The 25,090-nt window shown below is 39.1% G+C and overlaps 1 protein-coding gene across 1 annotated transcript in view; it reads right to left on the reverse strand.

Moving 5' to 3' along the window:
* The window catches only part of ZBTB40 (zinc finger and BTB domain containing 40), an 89,862-nt gene that overhangs the window by 29,496 nt on the left and 35,276 nt on the right, over positions 1-25,090 (reverse strand). The window contains exons 2-6 of the mRNA XM_004377147.2: positions 19,735-20,490; positions 19,160-19,293; positions 8,610-8,802; positions 7,862-8,004; positions 3,952-4,147 (exon numbers count right to left, since the gene is read on the reverse strand). Coding sequence (XP_004377204.1) covers positions 3,952-4,147; positions 7,862-8,004; positions 8,610-8,802; positions 19,160-19,293; positions 19,735-20,431 — 1,363 coding nt within the window. The 5' untranslated portion in view covers positions 20,432-20,490. The remainder of the gene's footprint in view (positions 1-3,951; positions 4,148-7,861; positions 8,005-8,609; positions 8,803-19,159; positions 19,294-19,734; positions 20,491-25,090) is intronic.

Consider the following 25,090-nt stretch of genomic DNA (forward strand, 5'->3'; position numbering starts at 1 on the left):
CTCACCCTCCGTTCTCTGTCAGTTTTCTCACTCCATTTGGTGCTTGGCTGAGTTCTTTATCTCTTCATTTGATGTTTTAGGGTTTCACGATTGTTGTTTTCTCTGTTCGGCTTAGTTTTTCGGATCTTTGTCATGGAGGGACGGCATGGTGCTTCTGCCGAGAGCGCCATTTTGCCAGAAGTCCTAACAGATTTTACTTTTTAACAGGATTTTTTAAGCAATTTGCCCGATGCAATATGTTGTTTGACTTCTTGACTGTTGCTTCCATGAGCATTGACTGTGGATCCAAGTAAAATTAAATCCTTGGCAGCTTCAGTATTTTCTGCGTTTATCATGATATCGTTTACTGGTCCAGTTGTAAGGATGTTTGTTTTCTTTATGTTGAGGTACAATCCATACTGAAGGCTATAGTCTTTGAAGCACACATGGATAGTCTTGCCCCTACAGCCATCTGTCCCCAAATAAGGGGACAATTAATATGTAATATATATATCCTTATGAGAGAAAGGTAGATAGCCATCAACAAACAGGATTATGGAGAGTTTTTTAAAATGTGACACAATGTTTATATTATACTGTTACATGAGGGAAATTATAAAATATGGTAATATCTCAACATTGTAAAAATAATGTGAAAGATCTAATATGGCAAAGTATTAATACTGATACACTTGAGTGGTGGGATTTTAGGTTATTTATCTTTTCTTCTTTATTTTTGGAACTGTCCAAATTTGTATAAGGGTATATTACCTTTATAAGCTAGAAAAAAGTTCTCCCATTTCCTAAATATCCTTTTTCTGCAAACTGTTTTAGTCCCAAATGCTCTGGGATAGAGAAGAACTACTAGAGTTGGATTGTCTTTCTAAGAAATGTGATATGGACTCATTTCCCCAGGCTAAATGGACACGAAGGGTAGTTAATTCTGGGCACTACTAGAATCAATCAGTACTCAAGTGGGAATGGGTATATTGTGGTTTGAGTCTTGGCTGCTCATATCTGTCAACATAGCTTGTCGCAATTGTGAGCTTTGTGGATGTACCCTGAGGCCTTTTGCTCCTCGGGCACTCACAGGTGACGCCTGACAGCCCTGGGAAAGCCACGCTTTAACAAACCCTGAATGATAAGAACATTGTGAGGGACCTAGCTTAATGGAGAAGAGCAATTCTCAGATTTCAGATCTTAACTCCAGAAATATTGAGAACCATTGATTTGTGACAGCTAGTTTCTGCTTCCACCACTCGTCTGTCAGTTTGTCATATTGTGGTGCCAGTGATAGGATAATATGCCTACAAGGAAGACCAGTTAATACGACTATTATTCAAATTTATTCACCAACCATTGAGGCCAAAGATGAAGAAACCGATGATTTTTACCAAATTCTGCAGTCTGAAATTGATCAAACATGCAATCAAGATGCATTAATAATCACTGGTGATTGTAATGTGAAAGTTGGAAACAAAGGAGCAGGATCAGTAGTTAGAAAATATGGTCTTGGTAACAGAAGCAACTATGAAGATCGCATAATAGATTTTTGTAAGACCGACTTATTCATTGCAAATACCTTATATCAACAACATAATAGTGACTATACACATGGACCTTGCTGGACAGAATACACAAGAATCAAACCAACTACATTTGTGGAAAGAGATGATGAAAAAGCTCAATATCAGTCAGAACAAAGCCAGGGGCTGACTGCGGAACAGACCATCAATTGCTTACATGCAAGTTCAAGTTGAAGGTGAAGAAAAAAAACAAGTCCACAAGAGCCAAAGTGCAACCTTGAGTATATCCCACCTGAATTTAGAGACTATCTCAGGAACAGATCTGACACACCGAACACTAATGACTGAAGACCAGATAAGTTGTAGGATGACATCAAGGACATCATACATGAAGAAAGCAGAAAGTCATTAAAAAGACAGGAAAGAAAGAAAAGACCAAAATGAATGTCAGAAGAGACTCTGAAACTTGCTCTTAAACATAGAGTTGCTAGAGAAAAAGGAAGGAATGAAGTAAAAGAGTTGAACAAAAGATTGCAAACGGTGGCTTGACAAGACAAAGTATTATAATGAAATGTGCAAGGACCTGGAGTTAGAAAACCAAAAGGGAAGAACATACTCGGTATTTCTCAAGCTGAAAGAACTGAAGAAAAATTTCAAGCTCTGAGTTGCAATACTTAAAGAGTTCTATGGGCAAAATATTGAATGTCATAGGAAGCATCAAAAGATGATGGAAGGAATACAGAGTCGCTGTACCAAAAAAAAAAAAAAAAGAAGTGGTCGACGTTCAACCATTTCAGGAGGCAGCATATAATCAAGAACTGATGGTACTGAAGGAAGAATTCCAAGACTGAAAGCATTGGCAAAAAACAAGGCTCCAGGAATTGATGAAATATAAATTGAGATATTTTAACAAATGGATGCAGCACTGGATGCTCTCACTTGTCTATGCCAAAAATTTGGAAAAGACAGCTACCTGGCCAACTGACTGGAAGAGATCCATATTTGTGCCCATTCCAAAGAAAGAAATGTGGAAATTATTGAACAATACCATTAATATCACATGCAGGTAAAATTTTGCTGAAGGTAATTCAAAAGTGGTTGCAGTAGTACTTCAACAGGGAACTGCCAGAAATTAAGCAGGATTCAGAAGAGGATGTACAATGAGGGATATCACTGTTGATGTCAGATGGATCTTGGCTGAAAGAAGAGAATACCAGAAAGATGTTTACCTGTGTTTTATTGACGAGGCAAAGGCATTCGACTGTGTGGATCATAACAAATTATGGATAACACTGCAAAGAATGGGAATTCCAGAACACTTAATTGTACTCATGCAGAACCTATACACAGACCAAGAGGTAGTTGTTAGAACAGAACAAGGGGATACTGCATAGTCTAAAATCAGGAAAGCTGTGCATTAGCGTTGTTATCCTTTCACCATACTTATTCAATCTGCGTGCTGAGCAAATAACCTGAGAAGCTGGACTATATGAAGAAGAATGAGGCATCAAGGACTGGAGGAAGATTCATTAACAACCATGCAGATGACACAACCTTGCTTGCTGAAAGTGAAGAGGACTTGAAGCACTTACTGATGAAGATGAAAAACTACAGCCTTCAGTATGGCTTATACCTCAATTATAAGAAAACAAAAACGCTTACAACTGGACCAAAAGCAACATCATGATAAACGGAGTAAATACTGAAGTTGTCAAGGATTTCATTTTACGTGGATCCACAATCAACACCCATGGACACAGCAGTCAGGAAATCGAATGGCATACTAGATTGGGCAAATATGCTACAGAAGACCTCTTTGTAGCATTAAAAAGCAAAGATGTCACCTTGAGGACTAAGGTGCACCTGACTCAAGCCATGGTATTTTCAATCTCCACATATGTATACAAAAGCTGGACAATGAATAAGAAGACTAAAGAAGAACTGATGCCTTTGAATTATGGTGTTGGTGAAGAATACTGAATATACCATGGACTGCCAGAAGAACAAACAAATCTATCTTGGAAGAAGTACAGCCAGAATGCTCCTTAGAAGCAAGGATGACGAGACTTCATCTCACATACTTTGGACGTGTTATCAGGAGGGACCAGCCCTTGGAGAAGGACATCATGCTTGGTAAAGCAGAGGGTCAGTGAAAAACAGGAAGACTCTTGACGAGATGAACTGACACATCGGCTACAACAATGGGCTCAAACATAGCAAGGACTGCGAGGATGGCGCAGGACCAGGCAGTGTTTCGTTCTGTTGTACATACGGTCACTATGAGCTGGAACCGACTGGACAGAACCTAACAAGAACAACAAGTTTCTGCTTTACAGTGACGTTTCTTAACACTATCTTATCTCCCAGCGTAGAGCCAAAAGGGCGTTTTAGGCAATACTTTTCTGTAGGAGTGTTCCAGTCCAGAGAGTCAACAATTAACAAATACCTGTGGTACTTGGCGAAGTGGCTAATTTCTGCAAATTCTCCAACAGAAGGCACAAATTTGGGAATGTCATCTTCACAACCTGAAGAAGTTTTACCAAACTCTCAGCAGTCAGGAGGGTCTTCTCTTTAGTCACTCTGTGCAACAAATTTTCCATTGTCTCCTTGGCTGTTCTATCCTCACAGCAATTCAGAATCACCTACAGTGGCAAGCAATCAACCAGACACAGTTACTGGCAATTCTAAACTTATCTGACACACCACTGGAAAACCCAACGTGATGGTACTACAAGATGCCCTGGCTCCAAGTCTTCTCCTGTTGGTCTCTAGTGTTACATTTTTCATAGATTCTTCTCTATGGTGTCTTAATAAAAATCCAAAACATTCTCCAAACAAATAACCCTATGGGGATCTTTCTTCCTTAATCACAGGTCTATGTATATATGTTTTGCCTCCAACAGCTTGCATTTTGTAAAATATTTTTACACTACGCCTATATGATCAAGCTAGTAGTTTACATCTAATCTGGTTCTTTAGATTTAGTTCAGACTCTAAGATTAAGAAATACAGACTGAGAATTAATTAATATAGTCATAGTGTTTTTCAATGTGTTATGTAAAGGACATGATACTGGTGCAGTTTGTAATTTCAGAGCAGTTCTATTATTTTACTTCTTTTTACTTTATGTGCATAGCAATTTGAATACCTAGATAATTTATACATTAGTCTGTGGCCTCCAAAACAATACATTTAAAGCATGTTTCTGTATTATTTTTATTGTGGATTCTTTATTGTTTATCTCTCTCTTTCTCAATGGCCACATACATACATCAGTTCTAGTATTCATTCAATAATTCCACTCTCCTCTTCTTCCTTAGTGTACTAGAGGGTTTCCTGAGTCAAAGGGGTTCAGGGCGCTTCAGCAAAAGGTTAAAAAATAAAACACATGACAGACATTTTACAGATATGTTCCTATTACAGTAGAACTAGTTCTTAATAGACTACAACTCAATATGCATAACTTGACTCTTATGGAACTAATAAAATGGGATTATTTCAATACATGTAATCTACAGATTCACAGTAACTGAATTTTGAGCTTCCCTTTGGGAAGATGCCAGTTCTCAGGAGAAGCAGTTGAACAGATCAGTCATGGCAGCATGCCAGAGACTGCCATTACCAAATGAACTCCCATTTTAAAATAATGAATTTAGCTTTAAAACCAAATTGGTTTTATATCTACGAAAGGAATAGCTGTATTTTAAATATATGTATATGTGTGTATATATACATATATATATATATATGTACACACACTATAAATCAAGTTGGCACATTTCTTGTCAGTACAGAACATAGACACTCTTTGTTTAAGGTCTAATATACATTAGATTGCTACTAGACGAACCATAATTGAAAATTTAAGACCTTGTATCTAAAATCCATACTGATTTCAGTGCTAAATCTGGAGTTCTTAAGCAATAACCTGATACGTAATGAGGATACTGTTAAGAATAGTCACCAGATACTTTAGATCCAGACAGACCTAATTTGAACCCAGTTCCAAAATTTATTGTCTGTGTGATCTTAGACAAGTTGTTTCATTCTTAACAAAAGAAGCTATCTGTTGGCAAGAAAAAGCTAACAATACCAATTCTTGCATGGTTCTGTATAGGATTCTGTAAAATGACGTTGCAGTTTGCAGAGCTTAACGTAACTCCTAGTACATAGATGATCTTTAATAACTGACAGTGGTTACTGATATTACTAAGAGGCAGTATGCATAATGGTTAAGAGAATGAGCTTTGATGAGAAGCCTGGGTCCCAGTACCGGTCCCAGCCCTAAGTAACCGTGAGACTTTGGGGGAACTGTTTAAACTCTTTAAGCTACTGCTCTTTCATTTTTAAAATTAGGGTAATATTCATAAAGTTGCTATGAAGATTAAATTCAGTAATGTTTAAAAGATTCTAAACACACTGCTTGGCACATAGTAAGCAATAAAAAAATGGCAGTATAATTATTATTTTTGTATCTGTTTCCAATCTTAAAGACATTCCTAGTCAACACTTCTTACAGCAACCAAGTACTTATAGATAAGGGCCATGGAGTGATAATTAGCATCATTTCATAACAGAAAAAAACAGTTCTAAAAGGCCTGGATGCATGTTCCACATGATGTTAACACTGTGGCTATCAAATCGACATTCACCTCTACACTCCCACATTATTTTGCTTCAGTTTTAGTGAGAAGGAGTAGTTTAATGAAGCTCTGGTGGAACCCCAATCCTAAGAAGTGTTTTTGTGATTTATAACTAATTTGAGTTCTTCTGCTTCAGCCCTTTGTGTCAAGTAAACTGAAAGTGACAGAAGAAAATGACAGTGTAGTCTGTCTTACTGCAGAGAATGAGGCTGAGTTTGGGCTCTACCTATAAATGCTGTTTTACCAAGATAATGAAACAGTTCAAAGGACACATTCGATCTAGCTAATAAGGGAAAGGTTTGAATGAGTAATCAAATGAAATCACCAAACAGGGAATCAGGTACGTCTACAGCTATAAGCAACTTACTTAAACTGAGTGTTTGAAATTACACTTAATCTGAAGGCTAAGGAGAAAACAGAGGTTTAATGTTATTTTGATGTTATCTTTCTCTAAGAAGTTCAAAGGACTTAAAAATTTAAAAACATAATTAACTTGCCAAATACAATTTTGAGATTAAAAGTTGTTCCCATCTTATACGGAAAAAAACAGCAATATAATATCACTGAGAAAAATAAAATCTAGGATCCTGTCCTCACTATCAATTCGGTGCTTAGCCATTATAGAAGTGGTTTCTAAACGTTATCTCTCCTGAACATTTAAGCCACTTCCCACAGTTTTAAGAATGGATGCCACAAAAGTTCTCTACCCCATTCCTTCCTTCAAGATATAAAAATATTTTTAGCACAAAGTTGAAATCAATAACACCAACAAATACAGTTAGCCAGTTGCCTTGAGAAGTCATGCCGGCAGCTTTCAGGGACTTTAGTAGCTAGCTGGTGGGAGAATAAATTGGTACAACCTTCCTGAAGGGCAATTTGGCAATAGGTACCAAACACTGGAAAATTTTTCTACTCTCTACTCCAAAATTCTACTTCTTAGAAATTATTCTAAGGAAATAACTGGAGAAGTACACAAAGCTTTGTATGCAAGGATGTTCTGTACAATGTGATTTATAACAGCAAAAATTTGGAAAAATGCCCAACAATAAAGAATTAATGAATTATGATACAACTGTTAGACAGAAGACAATATAGCTACAAATCCCTATTATAGGTAGGAACATATATTCACAATATATTAAATAAAAAACCAAGTTACAAAACTATATGTTCCAGAAAACACCATCCTAGGATGACTCAAAAGAGAAAGAATGGGGGCACATGCTCCAAATGTTAGCAGTGATCACCTCTGAGTGGTGAAATCATTTAAGAGGTTTGAATGTTTTTTCTTTTTGCTTATTTTCCAAATTTTCTACAGATGAACAATGTACCATTTTTTGTAAAGAGGAAAAATATAATAATTACAAATTACAAAAGATAATAATTAGAAATGTGCTTTAACATTTTAACTGTTGGTGTAGCTGTTTTATAGTAAAAACTCATTGAGTCAGGGCAGGAATATTACATATTTATCCATCCATCCATTCATCCATCCGTCTGTCCAAACATTTACTGTATGGCTACAGTGTGCAAGGCCCTCAGCAAGCTGCTGCAAGGGATACAAAGAGGCATGACAAGAATTCTAACTTCGAGATGCTTACTATGCAGTACAGATAAAAATACTACAAGGTAAAAAGTGCTATGTGTCACAAAAGAGCTTAAACAGTGCTACTTGAGTTTAGAAAGGCGAAGAGATAAACTCTCCACGGTTACCCTCTTCTCAGTGCCAGTCAGGAATTCTTCCCTGGCGGTTTCCAGGAACTCCATGATAGGTCTCAGCTGTGTTACACACCGTATCAGGTCGTCTTTGTGTTCTAGTAACAGAACAGACAAGGTCTTTCCCTCCTCTGTGCTCCCTGGGGGAGAAAGAGTTAGAGATGCACAACAGAAGCTAGTCAATTTGAAGAAAATGACAGCGTGGTTTGTCAAGAGAGATCTAACAGAATAGCAAAGTGATTCTCAGCTTATTCTGAGCACCCGAATGCAGGCTCTCTTTTAGCAGAGGAAAATACTTTATTATTCTGTTTAAACTCTATGAAAGGAAAAATGTTTCATTTATCTGTCGAAACACAAAGCTGCAGAGCCAGCTAGAGGTTAACTTCTGGTTGGCAAGGCCACTGCTTTGTACCTAACCCAAATGAGAGAAACTTAAGCCTTTAAGTGCTGTCAGCGAACCACCTCACCCTGGGCTCTCATTGATTTAGATGTGTGGCTTTTTGAAGGGCTGGAGAACAAGGCTGGTATTCTCCAACTTCAAGGTGTCAGACTAGTTAACTAGGGGGTAGGGATGGAGACTCAAATTTAGTCTGTATATATTTAACATGGAGCTTTTGGAATTACATATAGAACTTATGTAAAAACCAGCTGACTAAGCCACCAAAGAAATGTGTCATTGGACCAACTTTACAGCCTCTTCCCAGAACAGAACTCAGTCATCCAAGCGGATGGGGTTTTCTCCTACCTTTTGGCTGCACTGCTGCTACATCTTCTGGCTTTTTGCCCAACAGTACTGTTTTCACTGCAGGATTAGAATCTTGGTACAGTCTCAATAGGGACACAACATTCTGAACATCCACGCTCTCATCTCTTACTTTACCCAGTATTCTCTGGAATGCTGAGGGTCCTTCTTCAGCCTCAAGGCATTCCATCATGGTCTGTGGAAGAAAGAGAGATTAGCCTACATGCTCCTTGGATTTGGCAAGCAAGGCCCTCAAAAATTTGATCCCTGCCTACCTCTCCAGCACCTCCTCACCCACCACACTTCTTCCCCAGCAGCAGTTCCAACCAACCAACCCCACTGTCACATGCTTGCATCCCTGTCCTCTGGAGGACTCTGGTTCCACTCTATAACCTTGCTCAGGGGCTACCTCTTACAGGATGCCTTTCCCAGCCACACACCTCCCCCTTCCTCTTTACTGCTTTTAGTGCTGCACATACCATACTATAATTATTTATTTGTTTTCTCCTACTAGACTTCTTGAGGACAGGGACCATGCTTTCTACAGCTCTGTACCCTCAGCAATTAGCACAGCCTGGCACGTAGTAGGTGTTCAGTGAATTTTTAACAAACTCAGTCAGATGCACTTCTTACCTAAACATAACTTTTCTAAATCTTAAGACATTTTGAATGTTTCTTGGGCAAGGGTATCTGACTTTCAAATTGCACGAACTGTCATTTTATTATCTGAAAATGCAATTAAACCTCACAATTTAGGAAGAAAGAACACTTTAAATCATTTACACTATGTATGAAAGAAATGGGGACTTATTATTTTAGATATATTCTGTAACTCAATTTAGGCTAACAACGTGTTGGTTTGTAGTTGCCAGTTGCAAGAACATATCATTCACATATCAATTATACCACGCTAATGATTCTTTCTAACCTGGAGGGGCTTCAAAGCTTCTTCTAAGTGTTTTTTTAAAAAAAAAAAAATCCCCTCACCAACACTGCTTCCACAAGGGCCTTAAGCCACCTGACCTTTCCATGGCATTTGGAGTTACTCTTGCCTCTATCACAATTCTCTTCTGATCGCAGTAATGCTGCAGGCAGCATCCTGGGTGAGAACGTACCTTTCTAACCACTCCTGTTCAGCCTTCCTCATTAGTTCCTCCTCTAAATCCATAACCATAATCAGTATTTAAAACTGGTCTCAACCTTTAATATTTTTCTCTTTATACTTTCCCTCTTGAAAAGCTCTCTCACAGATACAGCTATACCTATCACCTTTATGCAGATAACCCTTCAAACTTGCTCTCTAATCCTGAGCTCAGTTTCAATCTACAGCCACACTTTTCTGCTAGATATGCCTTAGCCTCCAGAAGGCTTGGCACCACATACTTAAAACCCAACTCGCCCCCTGGACTCTCTTAAACATAAAGTTCGAACATAACAACAACCCCAGTGTAAAATCAATAAAATTCGCATTTCTTTCTTTGGCTCAATAGAATGCCTCTCACACAAACGGGAAGAAGGCCGTTTGGAAGGCAGGTTTCATCTCTCTATTTTAACAATAATGAATTTATTTGAAAAGATTTGAAATTCAAAACTTAATTTCATTTCTATATTCATATATAGTCTTCATATTTCTACTTGGCAAAACTACAACCTACCTTTGATGTTTTTTAGTGGCAATACTATAAAAGAAAATTAAAAAAAAAATGTTTTCTCATGAGAAAGTCTTCATAGAGCAAAAAGTTAACAGTTACCACATACATACCCCGGAAACACATGAAAGGATCTCATAAACGCCTACATTTGCAAAGTCTAGCTAGACAGCTGTTATTACAAATTTTGGTAGTAATTAGGTGTTTAAAATTCTTGTTTAAAGAGATTTTATCTCCTTGCTCCTCTCAAATAAATAGGAATTATAAATAAGTTAGACCTTTGTGGGTTTCTTAGCTTTGCTTTAGCTTGTTTCCTGATCACAGAATGGCTGTACAGAGCTAAACAAAACTTAGATACAACACAGTTTAGCAATCCACATTAAAATTTCACTGGAGTAAGTAACTTCCATGAATCTAAGGTAACTCTATTTAAAAAATAATAAACAAATGAGATAAAGACAGCTGTTGAACACTTAATCCCCTCTGGTCACATTAATTTAACTTGTTATGCTTTTGTTAGTTGGCCTATAATCTCTTTAGAATATCTTCTTCCTGAAAGCAGTAGGGACCCTGTGGTAGACAACCACTAAAATGGCTTCCAATGACCCCTGCCTCCTGGTTTTCATGTCCTTGGACTAGACTTAATGACTTACTTCTAAGGAAGAAAATACAGTAAAAGCAATGGGATGCCACTTCTAAGGTTAAGGTTACATAATGACTGTAACACACTTCCACCTCCTCTCTCTCAGCCCTTGCTCCGGGGGAAGCAAGCTGCCATGTTGTGAGCTGCATCAAGAGACTCCATGGCAAGGAACTGATATCTCTGGCCAACAATCAGTGAGTATGTGTCATGGATTGAATTATGTCCCCCAAAAAATGTGTGTATCAATTTGGCTGAGCCATGACTCCCGGTATTGTGTGATTTTCCTATATGTTGTAAATCCTGCCTCTACGATGATAATGAGGGAGGATGGGCGGCAGTTGTGTTATTCAAGCAGGAGCCAGTCTACAAGACTGGACTGTGTCCTAAGGCAATCTCTTGAGATATAAAAGAGAGAAGTGAGCAGAGAGACAGGGGGACCTCATACCACCAAGAAAGCAGTGCCAGGAGCAGAGTGCGTCCTTTGGACCTGAGGTTCCCGTGCTGAGATGCTCCCAGACCAAGGGAAGACTGATGGTAAGGACCTTCCTCCAGAGCTGACAAAGAGAGAAAGACTTCTCCTGGAGCTGATGCCCTGAGTCTAGACTTCTAGCCTACTAGACTATGAGAAAATAAATTTCTCTTTTGTTAAAGCCATCCACTTGTGTTATTTCTGTTATAGCAGCACTAGATGACTAAGACAGAATGCTTGGAAGGGGGATCTGCCAACAGCCCTCTGAGTGAGCTTAGAAGCAGATACCCCTCCAGGTGAGCCTTGAGGTGACTGCAGCTCTGGCTGACACCTGGAGTGCAGCCTTATGAGGGACCCTGAGCCAGAGGAGTAGGCTAAGCCACACCCAGATTCTGACCCACAGAAACTGAACTGATAAAATTTTTGTTATTTTAAACTGCTGATTTTAGAGTGATTTGTTACACAGCAATAGATATCACTGCTAATACCCAGAGTTAACGTTTCTTTTTATCTTCCCTTTTGTTCCTTCCTTCCTTTCTTTTGTGTATCTTAATTGATACAGCACAGTTATCTCATTCTATCCTAAGCCAGGGTTTTTTTTTTTTTTTTTTTTTTCCCTTTTTTTTTTCACCTGAAGCTCTCCAAACATCCCAAATCTACCTCTCTCAGTATCCAATTTGTCTAGCATTACTGTTTGAGCCAGTGGGGGGAGAGAGAAGCTTCCATCAATGGTGGCATCTGAGCTGCTTCTCATTATCCTCGCTGCTGTCTCCCCTTCTGCAGAACTACTCAGCAGTGAAATTAAAACATTTGTTAACTTCATTGCTCAGCAGTGACGCTACGGTGACCATCTGGGGAGAGAAGGAGTGGTGGGCTGATGAGAAGGCCAGGCGGGAGCAGTCAGCTGCCTGGACAGCCCTGCTCACCACTCTTCGTTCCAGAGCCTTCTGGGGGCCTGCACCAGAGCCAGCCTTATAGCTGTTACTCCATCAGCTCCCAAAGCTTCCTGGGGCTCCACAGCGAGCAAACCCTTCTGTGAAATAGCGTATCTGCCTAAACAGAAGGGTGTCACATATTGCAACATACTGGGGTCCATTGATCCCTACTGTGTAACATAGCTCCAAGAGCTAAAGCAACACAGAGTGTTGTAAAGGGCTAAATTCTTTAACCATACTTTTGAAACTCCTTTGATTCTTAGAGTTAAAAGTACTTCAGTAAATCCATGTCAGTGCATGGTCACAAAAATCATCAAAGTACTTTTACCTATGAGTGAAATACCAGGCACTATATTTAAAGATGGGACAGTTTCCTTTCCCTCTATGATACATGAAAAACTATTTAATCTTTCCCTTATAGTCAAGTCTTTTAACTGAATTTATTTTCCCATCTGTTTGCCTGCTGTCTTCAGATTTGTTCAGGTTACACTATACTCTTGTTCCTTCATGCCTCCCCTGCATGCCAAGCAGACCACAAGAGCTCAACACTGTTCCAGACACTGTGCATACCTGCCATCTACTTCACTACCGTATCAGTCCTAGGAGGCATTTCCACTCCTACTTTAGACGAGGATCAGAGAAGTTAAATAACTCACCCAAAGTCACATGGCTAATAAGCAGAGTAGCCTGGATGAAACACTATACTCATTTTACAGACCTGGCAATCCCTTTCATCCAGGTCTATCATCCAGACTTTCAGTGGAATCCAACGCATTTACATTGGATTCTATTGTATTTACCAGAATCAACACCACTTTGAACACTGGGTGGTATCTAGACAATCTGTACCATTCTTCTTGGCTTCAAATGATTAGTATAGAGACTGGTACACAGTAAGTGCTCAATAAATGTTTAATTGAACCAAATTCCCTCCCCATAAAATTACTAGCCCTTCTAGCTATGCCTGCAAAGCTTAGACTTAGTAACTAACAGAGAAGAGATTTGGAAAAACACCACCACTAACAACTTACTTTCATCTCTTGTAGACCTGTCAAATGAATTCTATTAACTCACTTCTCAAGAGGGTTACCCAACATCATTAGTGAACCTAGTGCACCAAACACAGACCTGTACTTCTTGTCAAAACTCCAAAGTAGTGACATAATTGAAAACATAAGATTCACATAAAGAAGGATATGTGTTTGCCTTTGAAATAAAGTTGAAGGAGAAAAAAATGCTACTAGGTCTTCAGCTTTGGGACACTTTCTAGAACTTTATACGAAAAGTGGATTAAGGAAATCAATAGCAGAAAAGTTATCTCCTTATTCTAGTCAAAGACTCTGCTGTATACACAATTTTTTGCTGTTGTTGTTTATTATTGTAGTTTAAGTGAAAGTTTACATTTCAAGTTACTCTCTTATACAAAAATTTAAACATATATTGTTATGTGACCCTAACTGCTCTCCCTATACTGTGACAGCACACTCCTCCTTTCCACCCGATTTCCCATGTCCACTCAACCAGCTCCTAACCCTCTCTGCCTTCTCATCTCACCTCCAGACAGAAGCTGCCTGTTTAATTCTCATGTATCTACATGAGCTAAGAAGCACACTCTTCACGAGTATCACTGTATGCCCCACAGTCCAGTCCAATCTTTGTCTGAAGAGTTGGCCTTGGAAAATGTTTTCGTTCTGGGATGACAGAGAGTCCGGGGGCCATGCTTTCTGGGATTCCTTCAGTCTCAGTCAGACCATTAAGTCTGGTCTTTTTACTAGAATTTGAGTTCTGCACCCCACCTCTCTTCTGCTCCATCAGGGACTCTCTGTTGTGTTCCCTGTCAGGGCGGTCATTGGTGGCAGCTGGGCATCATCTAGTTCTTCTGGTCTCAGGCTGATGAAGTCTCTGGTTTATGTGTATACACAATTAATTTAAAAAAAGGGAAGTGGTTAAGAATAAAGAAGGAAGACAATTAAAAATTCTAGCATAAAACCTGAAAAAAAAAAGTGTTTAAGTCTGGCTTTAAATAAAAGTTTTACTCAGCTCAGCCAGTAAGCCTCTCAGGTCAGCACCTGTTCTTCTAACTCGAAGGGGATATTACACTGACCTACAGATAGGTAGATGACACTTTCCCATCGTAGCACCCAAGAGATTTCTCCTTAATCAGTTTTGGCTTTGGTTTCACACAGTTCCAGCAGCCCAGCCTCTTCTTGTGTTGCAGCTATCACTGCTTAACGGAATGGCTTTGCCACCTTTCATCATTATCTCAGGAAATAAAATAATCAGGACACTGGCTCATGGTGTCCTTCCTTAAACTTAATCCAGGCTAGTTACACACACCACATCCATGTTTCAGAAAAGAAACTGGTTGGTCCATCTTCAACCAGAACACAGCATCACTCACAAGCCCCAAAGAGCCTCAAAATTACACATTTAGGGGTAACTGCGTTTTAATGTTAAGCTGTCTCAAGTTATGTTACAATAATTAAACAAATAACAACAATAACAAGAAGACAATGGTCGAAGCTCTTTGGGAGCTAAAAACGAACAAGCAGAAAAACAACTTTTAAAGTCGTAGCTGAAACTTAGAATAACGTTGTTCCAAGTGAACAGTTTTTAAGCATGCTCGTCATTGAAGTATTCTGGCGACCTCCTGTGCACATTTCCACCAACAAATAATTACAAATGTGGCAGGATTTCTTTGCTATAAAAATATTCTATGAGGATAGCGATCAAGTCTTATTTACATTAATTTCCCTAGCAATAATGAGCCAGCACATATTAGTTGCTCATTAAATATTTGCTGAATCAGGGGGTAAGCAAAGAGGAACACTGGGAAAATAGCTATTTGGCGGCCCTTTCCTGATCCCACCAAAACATTTAAAGGTGTCAGCACAGACTTTATGACACTGCGACATATGCCATCAGACATTAAGAGAAGAGTTTTGTAAGCCATTAACTTCCTTAGCGGTGCTTCTCAAAATGTGGTCTACAGGTACCAAAACGGTAACCTGTGGGGAACTTGTTAAAGATGTGGATTCCTGAGCTCTACCACAGACCTACAGAATCAGACTTTTTAGAAGTGAGGTCTGGAAGTATTCATTTTAACAAGCACACTAGATGGTTTTTACATATCCTAAACTATCCTTCTAGAGACTGATTGCTTCCTACTAGATACTACACCTGCAGTTCAGGGAACTACTTCCAAGTGGCTTAAAGAAATAGCAGACCATCTCACGTGTCAGAGTAAATGACCATAGCACTAGGATATTATAAGGCATATGTAAACAAGGGGTTTCAAGGTCAACTAAGTCTAAAAATGCTGAATTAACATATATACAAATAATCCTAACAGCTGCCACCTACTGAGCCCTTACTATGTGTCTGGCATTTTACTATGTGCTTTACATAAATAATTTTAATTAATTTTCATAATGACCCTATGATGTAGGTGACAACATCCTTAGTTTACAAATTAGGAAACTAAGGCTTACAGAGAGTCAGCTGCCCAAGGTCGCAATACCTGTAAATGGTAGATCTGGATAAATAAATTGTGGTATATCCGTACAATGAAATACTACTCAGCAATAAAAAGAAACGAACTATGGATCACACAACAACATGGATGAATCTCAAAATAATTATTCTGAATGAAAGAAGCCAGACTGAAAAAAAAAAAAAAATACATACTGTATAATTCCATTTATACAATACTCTAAAGAATGCAAAATAATCAACAGTGACAAAAAGCAGATCAGTGGTTACTGGGGATAGGCAAGTGGAAAGGGGCTGGAGGGAAGGATGACAAGGGACACCAGGAAACTTTTAGGAGTGATGGATATGTTTACAATAATGACTGTGGTGATGGTTTCAGGGAATATGTCAAAACATCCAACTCTACACTTTAAATATGTATAGTTGTCTGTATATCAATTATACCTCAATAAAGCGGTATAGAGACAGAGAGAGAGATGGAGGGCCTAAATATAAAGTGGTATCTCCTTAACTCTTGTTTTATTTAATTTCATCTTCTGTTCTTAACATATCTTTCCCCTTTCTCTTTCTGAAGCTGAGCAATTTATTATGGAACATAACAGAATTGGTTAAAATACAGCCACCAACTGATTTGTAGAGCTCTTACTCTGACCTCTAAAACTGAGGAAGAAATAACATAAGCCTATAATGATCACCAACAGTGAATCACTGTTCTTTCAAAGCACTACTAATGTTGTTGCTATCAAAAGATTAGGACAAAAATTGGGAAGAGAAAAATAAATGCTGAATGAATCCATGTATAACAGACATTTCTTGAGCACTGGTAATGTGCCAGACACTTTTAGGCACCAATTTTTTTTTTAAATGCATAAAGCACAATTCAAGCAAGTACAGAGGTGACACTAATAATTGGAGTACTGCTGATATAAGGAATGCTATTGTTCCTCCATAACCACAGTTAAGTGGGGAAGTCTTAAAAGAGAAAATGAAGAGGCGTGTCTGTAAGCTATCAAGGTAACAAACGAATAACAAAAACAGTGGATTGAACAGTTAGGAAAGGAAACATTCAAATGGAGGAATATAAAACCATAATGTCCTTCAGCACAATCGGTACAAAAAGTGCCAAGGATTTACAATCTGAAGCCTCCCTAAGAGAGTTATCCGGTTTAGACCAACCTTGTAAATAGTTTATCTCCCAAGAAAACAATTTACAGCCAACTGTGGATTAACCACAGTTAAAATAAATACTAAACACTGACTTTGTTTTTAAAAAAGCAACTTTATATGAATCAGGTAAACGTTTAAATAGTAGGCATCTACTGTTCGGATTAAGAGTAACTAACAGACATTAAATTGCCTCAGCAATATGGTAAGACCTCCCTACCCTACCCTATGCAGGGTAATGAATTACTTAATATGGTCCTTCTAGTCATGGTCTTTGTGACTCACACACAATGACTGAGTGGGACTATGCAAATAAGGTATATGGAGAAGCCCTGGTGGCACAGGCTGTGCAAACCCTATGGGGCAGTTCTACTCTGTCTTATAGGGTTGCTACTGAGTCAGAATCAACTCGACGGAAATGGGCTTGCACTGAAACCTGTGATGGTTGAGGTTATGTATCAACTTGGCTAGGCCATGATTCCCAAAATTATATGGTTGTCCTCCATTTTGTGTTGTGGATCCTGACCTCTACATGTTGATGAGGCAGGATTGGTGTAGGGTGTGTCCTGGGTGGCAGCCTTGCAGGAAGGCGTGATTCAAGTCCCACCCTTACTCAAGTTATGCCTTTCCTCGGGTGTGGCCTGCATCTAAGGTATACGGGTGGACCACCTGGTGGGGCTCTCTCTCTGCACCTGGATCCCACGTCCGGTTTGTGGTCAATGGCGTCCGATTCTTGGGACTTGAGCCAAAGGCCTGCTGTCTGATCTGCCGATTCTGAGATTCACCAGCCTCCACAGCCCCGTGGGCCAGCCTCCATCTTCTGACCTGATTCGCCAGCTTCTGAAGTCTTGTGAGCCCCCAGCCTATGGTTTGAACTGCTGGTTTGAGTTCATCAGCCCGTGTAGCCACATGGGTCAGGAGAAGCTGATGCCTGACCCACGGATTTGGGACTTGCCAGCCTCCACAACCGAATGAGTCATTTCTTTTACATGGTTTTTCAGTTCTGTGAGAAGTTGCAGGGAATTATGGAACCCAAAGATGGGAGGAAGAGTACTGAGGGGAGCGGGGTAGTTGATGTTAGAGATGATCGAGTGGTTCAGCAGTTTGGAAAAGTTGGACATTTAGGACATCTTTAACCTCTGCCTCATAGGAACCAGCCTTGCGCTGATCCTTATAAAAGAAATTATTCATTTATCCCATCAATGAAATGAGCAAGCCAGTGGGAGCAGTGCCTCTCCCTCTGCCAGCAGCCTCTCAGAATGGGGAAGGATGGCTGGAAGGAAGCAGAAGACAAGGGGAGTTCTGAAGTCTAACCCTGCAGGGTCAGGTAGTGAGGGAGCACACAGGTGGGGATGTGTCTCAATGAGATACTGAAAAAAAGAAAAGGTCAGCTAGGAAGTAGACAAGGATACCCATTTGGCAGTTTTCTGTCAGGCAATTCCTAAACTTTTATACACACATGTATCATTTTTACCCTGTTAGCGGCAGTAGAACTCAGTGTGTCAGAGAACACCTCTGAAGTCAGAATGCACACGTTTGAATTCCAGCTTGGAGTCTTATCAGCTCTGCCACCTTGGCCAAGTTACATTACCTCTTTGAAACAGTTTTTCATCCATAAAATGGGACTAAAAAATAGTACCCACCTTGAGGATTTCTGTGAGGATTAAATGACATAGCATAGTTACCATGCTTAGCAAAGTAAGTGTTTAATAAACATTCACTATTATTGTTTTTATATCTGCAAATGATCATTGTATTCCTCAAAACTGGATGCAATTTACTAAATATAAACATATTAAATCCTTTTTGTACCAGTTTTGAGTACTCATTGTTCTTTTTTTTTTGTTTTCATTGTTTAAATCGCTGACTTGAGGTTACTCATGACTAACTTCTGCCTTGTCTTATCCTTGATTAATCAGGAAGGAATGAAATGGACCATTATTAAGTATCCTGGATCAAAACTGGTAGTAAGCTGGGATTTACCTGGTGATCAAAACATAACTTCATTTTGAAAGTATCTTGCCCAGTACTTTTTTCAGGCTGGCCTTTAGGGGAATAAATGCTAAAAAGAATAAAATTAAAGTTTGAAAAAACTGAAACCCTAAGGTATTTGTATTTTCAGATTTCTGCCCTATATGGAAAGTTGATATGTTATCCTGAGAACACTCAACTAGCAAACAAACAAAGAAACAAGTACCTACCACCTTCTGTGGACCTTTAATTTCTGAACATTCCTCTAGTCTTTTTAAAACATCCTGGGTACTGGAGAGTGCGTCTGAGAAGATACTTTCATTTTCCAAAAGAAAATCCAGCCGGTAGTGTTTCCTCTCATACTCTAAATGTTAAAAAAAAAAAAAAAAAGATCAGCCATTCATTACTTGAAGTGATTAAATAAAAGTTTAAGCTGTCTGTGGAAAACCTTCAGGTCACCTGCTGCATTTAACTGTCATCTAGCATGTAACACACAACGTCTCTCTCAACTTCATCTTATGCTCAGCCTGGTTAATATAATGGATAATTACCAGAAATGGTACATCATTATCTTAGTACTGCTCTTCTACTCTGTAATTCATCTTCAGACTTCCAACACTCAAAAACACAGACACTTTTAAAAGAAGACTGGCCCAGTAAGAGTACTCCATTGGATTTTGATCTCCTAGCTAACAGTGGTCTTTAGTAAATTTATCTATGAAACCAAAAAGTTCATAAAGATCACTAAATTTACTCATTGACAAGGGAAAAATGGGTTACAAAACAACTACTGAATGGACATTACCTGGTTCTGGGCTTGCCTCTGTGGCCTCACTAAAGGTTTGTACCACAGGGGAAGGGGAGCAAACCTCCGCTGCACTGGGAGTCTCTGCAGGCGCTTCTGTGCTCCTTGGCACCTCCTGGGCAGTGGGAGGCTCCACATGCAGCTCTTGTGCAGCCATCTGGGCTGCCTCCTCTGTCTCGGCTTTCACGGGGCCCCCTGGAGGGGCAGAACCCTCAGGGAGAACACGGGGCTCTCCAGCACCCTCAGAGGAAAGGATTTCTACTTGAGGCTTCTCAGGTTCCTTCCTGAATGACTCTGGGGATGGCACAGAGACATCTCTCACCACCTGACCCTGAACGGAGCAGTTTACGAGGCTGGTCAGAAGATTTTTACAGCTAACAGCCACATCAAACATCTGTAGGCTGTCGGCTAAAGAGATGATTTTGGAGAAGTTGTGCTTGCCCACAGGTAGTTTGCCTGTGTACATCATTTCTAACAAGAGGGCAAACTCCTCGGGGCTCACCACAGAGGCATCAATGGAGATGGTGTCTGTGTTGTCCAGCAGGGTTTTGAACAGGAGGCTGGCAGCGGCCAGGACCAGCTTGTGAGCCCTGAAGTAAATGGAGCCAATGGAGATGGTGCAGTCACAGAACTGCTGCTCCTTGCACAGTGTGTAGAGCTGCTGCAGCAGCTGCCGGCTGTAGTTGGGGAGCTCCATCGCATCCACTCTGTCCTTAGGACTTCTCTTCCTCTAGAGTCCACCTTGTGGGAATCAGCCTAGAAAAGTTTAGAAGATACCTTGTTAATACTTCAAGAGCACACAGTGAACACTCTGGATGAAATGCTAAGCAAACAAACAGGTAATCACTCATTCATTCAACAAGTGTTGCTCAATAGGATGGGACACCATGCCAGGTATACTAAATTAATGATAATTATAATAATTATCATGTGCTTAGCTATATGAACAGAAGTATGCCTAATGCTCTATATGATCTCATTTAATCCTTATGACAACTCTAGTCAGAGTGATCTTTTCAGCACATAAGCCACTTCTTTGTACAAGTGTTCAACGGCTTTCATTTCAGAGTAAAAGCCAAAGTCCTATAATACCCTACACAAAGCCCTTCATGATCTCACTTGTCATTGGCTCTTTGATCCATCTTGTCCCACTCTCTCCCTTACCCAGTCTGCCCTAAGCACACTGCCTTCCTTGCTGTTCCTAGAACATAGTAAGCATGCTTCTGTCTCAGTGTTTCCTGACCTCTCTGCACAGCTCGCTCTCTCACTTACACAACTTCCCTGCTCAGAAGCCACGTTAGCAATCACGGCTTCCCTGACCATGTTCTTTAAACAGCAACCTCAGGATGTCCCACACCCTCCTTACTCTGCTTTATTTTTCACCACAGTACTAACCACCTACTGACATACTGTATTTTTATTTGCTTATTACCTATCTCCTTTCACTAGAATGTAAGCTTCATGAGGGTAGGAACTTTGATTTATCATCTGCTGGGCTTAAAATTCTACCTGACACAATATTGTTGGTTTGTTGGTGGGAAGAATAAATTGACAGAGGAAAATGTAATAACAGAGATTTGCACACAAATATCCAATTTGAGGGATACAGGAGTCCAGGAGTTAGAGTCAAGATTTGAGGAGATTGACCTGTGTCTTAAAACGTTAAGTAGGCACTGATGAGGTAAAAAGAGGGGGAAAAGAAAGCATTCCAAGCAGGGAAGCTTGCGTGAGCACAGTTAAGAAACCATCACGTAGTAAAAGGGAGGAGGGTGAGGAAGCAAGTTATGAGGAGTTCAGTGATACTGCAACATAAAGCAGGGGACAGGAGTGTCAAGAGATGAGTCTGCAGAGGGAGGCAGGGTCCTGGCCACAGAGGGATATACAGACTGTGCTTAGGAGCTTGGATTTTAACCTAAAGGCAATGACGAGCCACTGAAGGGCTTGAAGAGTCATGTGGTCAGATACACATTTTAAATATATCACCTAAATGATATGTGTACAGTATTTGAGAGGGATAATGCCGGAAACAGACTCCATTACTGCAGGAATTCAGGAGAAAAACCAATGAGGGAATAGAAGAGAGAGGAGGAGAAAGCCAAAGATATTTAGAAAGTATAACTGCCATGATTTAGGATCTGAATGGAGGTGAGGGAAGGAGCGTTAACTCCCAGGTTCCTGATTTGGTGAGTGAGTAGATGATGGTGCCACCACCTGATCCAGATAAAACAAGAAAAGATAGTTTAGGGAAGGAGACAACTAGTTCAGTGTTGGATTTGAGGATGTTACAATGATAACAAAATTGTACAATCTCCCTTGTGTAAGGAAAAAAATTACATTGAGAATGGAAAGACATATGTCAAAATAATAACAGTGATTGGCTTTGTTTGCAGAATTACCGATGGTCCCCCTACCCACTATTTCTTTATATTTTTGAACGTTTGGAATGGGCAAATAAAAAAAGAATGTAAAAAAATGAATGTAAATTTTTCAGTTCTAACCATCCCAAAGCCCACCTATGTCCACCTATGTCACAGCACTGAACATTGTGGGGCATTCATGAATTCATATAATTTTCTCAGCTTCCTCAAAGGGGGTCTTTGAAAACATCTAGCCCTGCTGTTTGAGTATAGTTTCTGTTTTAATATTTCAGCCATTATAAAATTGCACACAAGTTTTTTTTCTTTAACAGACAAAGAAACTGAGACCTAGGAGGTAGGTGACTTGCTGTTAACAGTAGTAACAGCGGGAGGAAGGATTGGAATTCTATCTCCTGGTACTTGTGAAAAACAGGAAAAAAAAAAAAGAAGTCATAAGATTTAAAACGGGCAAAAGCAGGAGCTCTTTTTAGAAAGGGGACAACTGGAAATTTAAAAATTAACTTATTTTAATATCTGTGAAAATATCAGAACAAGAATTCAATTTGCAGATAACACACAAAGGTAAACTACAAAACAGGCACTGATGTGGTTTTTTTTAAAAGGACAAATTATATCAATGTAATGTGATTATTTTTTCCTAAGACAAGAGTGATGATAGGCCTTTGGATTACATAAATCAAAAAGCATGTCTGGACATACATAAGATCTTTTTAAACATTCTTATTAACAAGAAACAAGTGAAAGGGACGGTATTTCAGGCAAATTAAAACTTACTTAAAAGGTTATTTTATGGTCATTTTTCTAGAGGGTATCCACATCTGTCATCAGATTAAAAAATAAGACCCCCCAATGATACAGAAGGAGATAGTTTGCGTATTAATCACAGGACCAGAAATATTTTGTATCTTTGTTAACAACTAAACTAGAAGAGAAAATAACAGAGTAAATTTAGCAGAATAAGCAATTGGTCAAGTTTAAAAAAAAAAACTGAACAGAATTCTGTGGCTTACCAATACAGAGAAATATTAAAAACATGGCTAAAAGTTTGAACAAAAAAAAAGGAGAATGGGGATAGTTAAGCCAGAAAACACTCAAGGGCGGTCAAGCACTACATAATGAATGTAAGCTGGCAATGTTGAAAATTAAAATTTTACTGAGATTAACAGAAATACTAAGTAAAGAACAGATTTTTGGCAAAATGGCACACTAAAATGATGTAAATAGGCCTCTTCTCCTACTACAAACCCAGAAATGCTGGATAAAACATAACAAAAATGCTTTTAAAATACGTAGTCAAGCTAAAAAAAAAAAAGAAAAAGAAAAAAAGGAAAATTCCCAGGCACCTGAAATAAAAGAGACATCAAAACCAAAGATAGAACAGTGAGTTTGAGCTTAGATCAGGGTGGTCAGTAAGGGTTTCAAACTCCCTATATAAGCCCCGGGCTTGGAGAAGGAAGCATTAATGCTCACTTAGAGACCGGAAATCCAGCTCAAGCAGGCAGAAGGTAGGGGCATTGGCACTGACATCCTTGTATAAGCCCAGAGCCTCACAAGCCTATCCCTCCTTGATAAGAAGTCTAAAAAATCTCTGCTCACTGGCTCAGGGAAGCAGCAATAAAAGTTGTTAATTATCCAGGCCTTGAGTAGAAGGAGAAAAGGCACCCACAAGAAATTTAGAACATAGCCTATGCCATACAGAGGTGTAGGATCCAAATTTACACTCTGTATCACATAGGAACCCTAAGCTGAGAAATTAACATAAAAATTGGTCTCTGGCACACAGCAGAATAATCCTGAAACCATTCTATTGGAATACATTCATAACCCAAGGCACAGGGACTCTCACAGGGGGAAAAAACGTACAGAAAAGAAGTTCACTATTACAAACCGTACAAGGAAGACCAGAATGTGAAAGGTAAAACTATAAAGGCTGAAAGTAGAAAATGTCAGAGGGTATCTTTGTAGTTGGGGTAGGTAAAGACTTCTTAAACAATGTCCCAAAAGCAAAAAAAAAGAAAAAAAAACCCAAAGATTAATTAGTCATCAATATTAAAGGTTTCCACCAAAGAATTCTACAAACATGATTAACAGAAAAGTGGCAGAACTGGAAGGGGACACCTACAAATTTTAAAGGCAACAAGGAAGTAATATCTAGAATATATATGAAACTTCTGCAAATCTTAAGAAAAAAAAAACTGAAATCCAAGAAAAAGTGGGCAAATGATATAACTAGGCAATTCAGAGAAGGGGAAGCTTAATTGGCTAACAAGTAGTAATAGTATTTGTTATTTTAATAGTAGTAATCATAGCTAACATTTATTTGATGCTTATTATGTTCAAGCGTTCTATATGCTTTACGTATATTAACTCATGTTATCCGCTTAAAAACCTGATAAGGCAGACACTGTTATTTTTTTTTTTACTGATGGGGAGAGTAAGGCCCAGAGAAGTTAAGTAAATTTTCCAAAGTCCCAAAGTAACACATGGCAGAATCTGAATTTTAACCCAGGGCAACACTGGTGGGAATACAAATTGATCTAGCTGTTATGGAAAAGAAATCTGGTAATATTTAGTAAAATTATCCATGTATATACTCTTGTGACCCAGGAATCATACTCCTGGGTACATATCCCAGAAAAAAATTCTCACGTAAGTCCATAAGGAAACATGCTAGAAAGATCATTGGGACACTGCTTGTGGTAGCAGGGAGATGAGAGGTAATTTAGATGTCCTTCACTAAAAGAATGTATAACTAAATGTGCAGGATGTATTCTATGGAAACAGTGCATCAGAAAGAAGGAACAACTGGCTATATGGACAGCAACATGGATAGATCTTAAATATTCAGTGCTGAGTGAAAAACTAAGAAAAAGAATGAGATCTAGAGCATAATGTTATTTGGCTACCTTAAAAACACATAATCAAAACAATACTATATACTGGATAAGGCTAATCACCAAAGATGTTTTATCAAATAT

Source organism: Trichechus manatus, unplaced genomic scaffold, assembly GCF_000243295.1.
Source record: "Trichechus manatus latirostris isolate Lorelei unplaced genomic scaffold, TriManLat1.0 scaffold00048, whole genome shotgun sequence".
Taxonomy (NCBI): domain Eukaryota; kingdom Metazoa; phylum Chordata; class Mammalia; order Sirenia; family Trichechidae; genus Trichechus; species Trichechus manatus.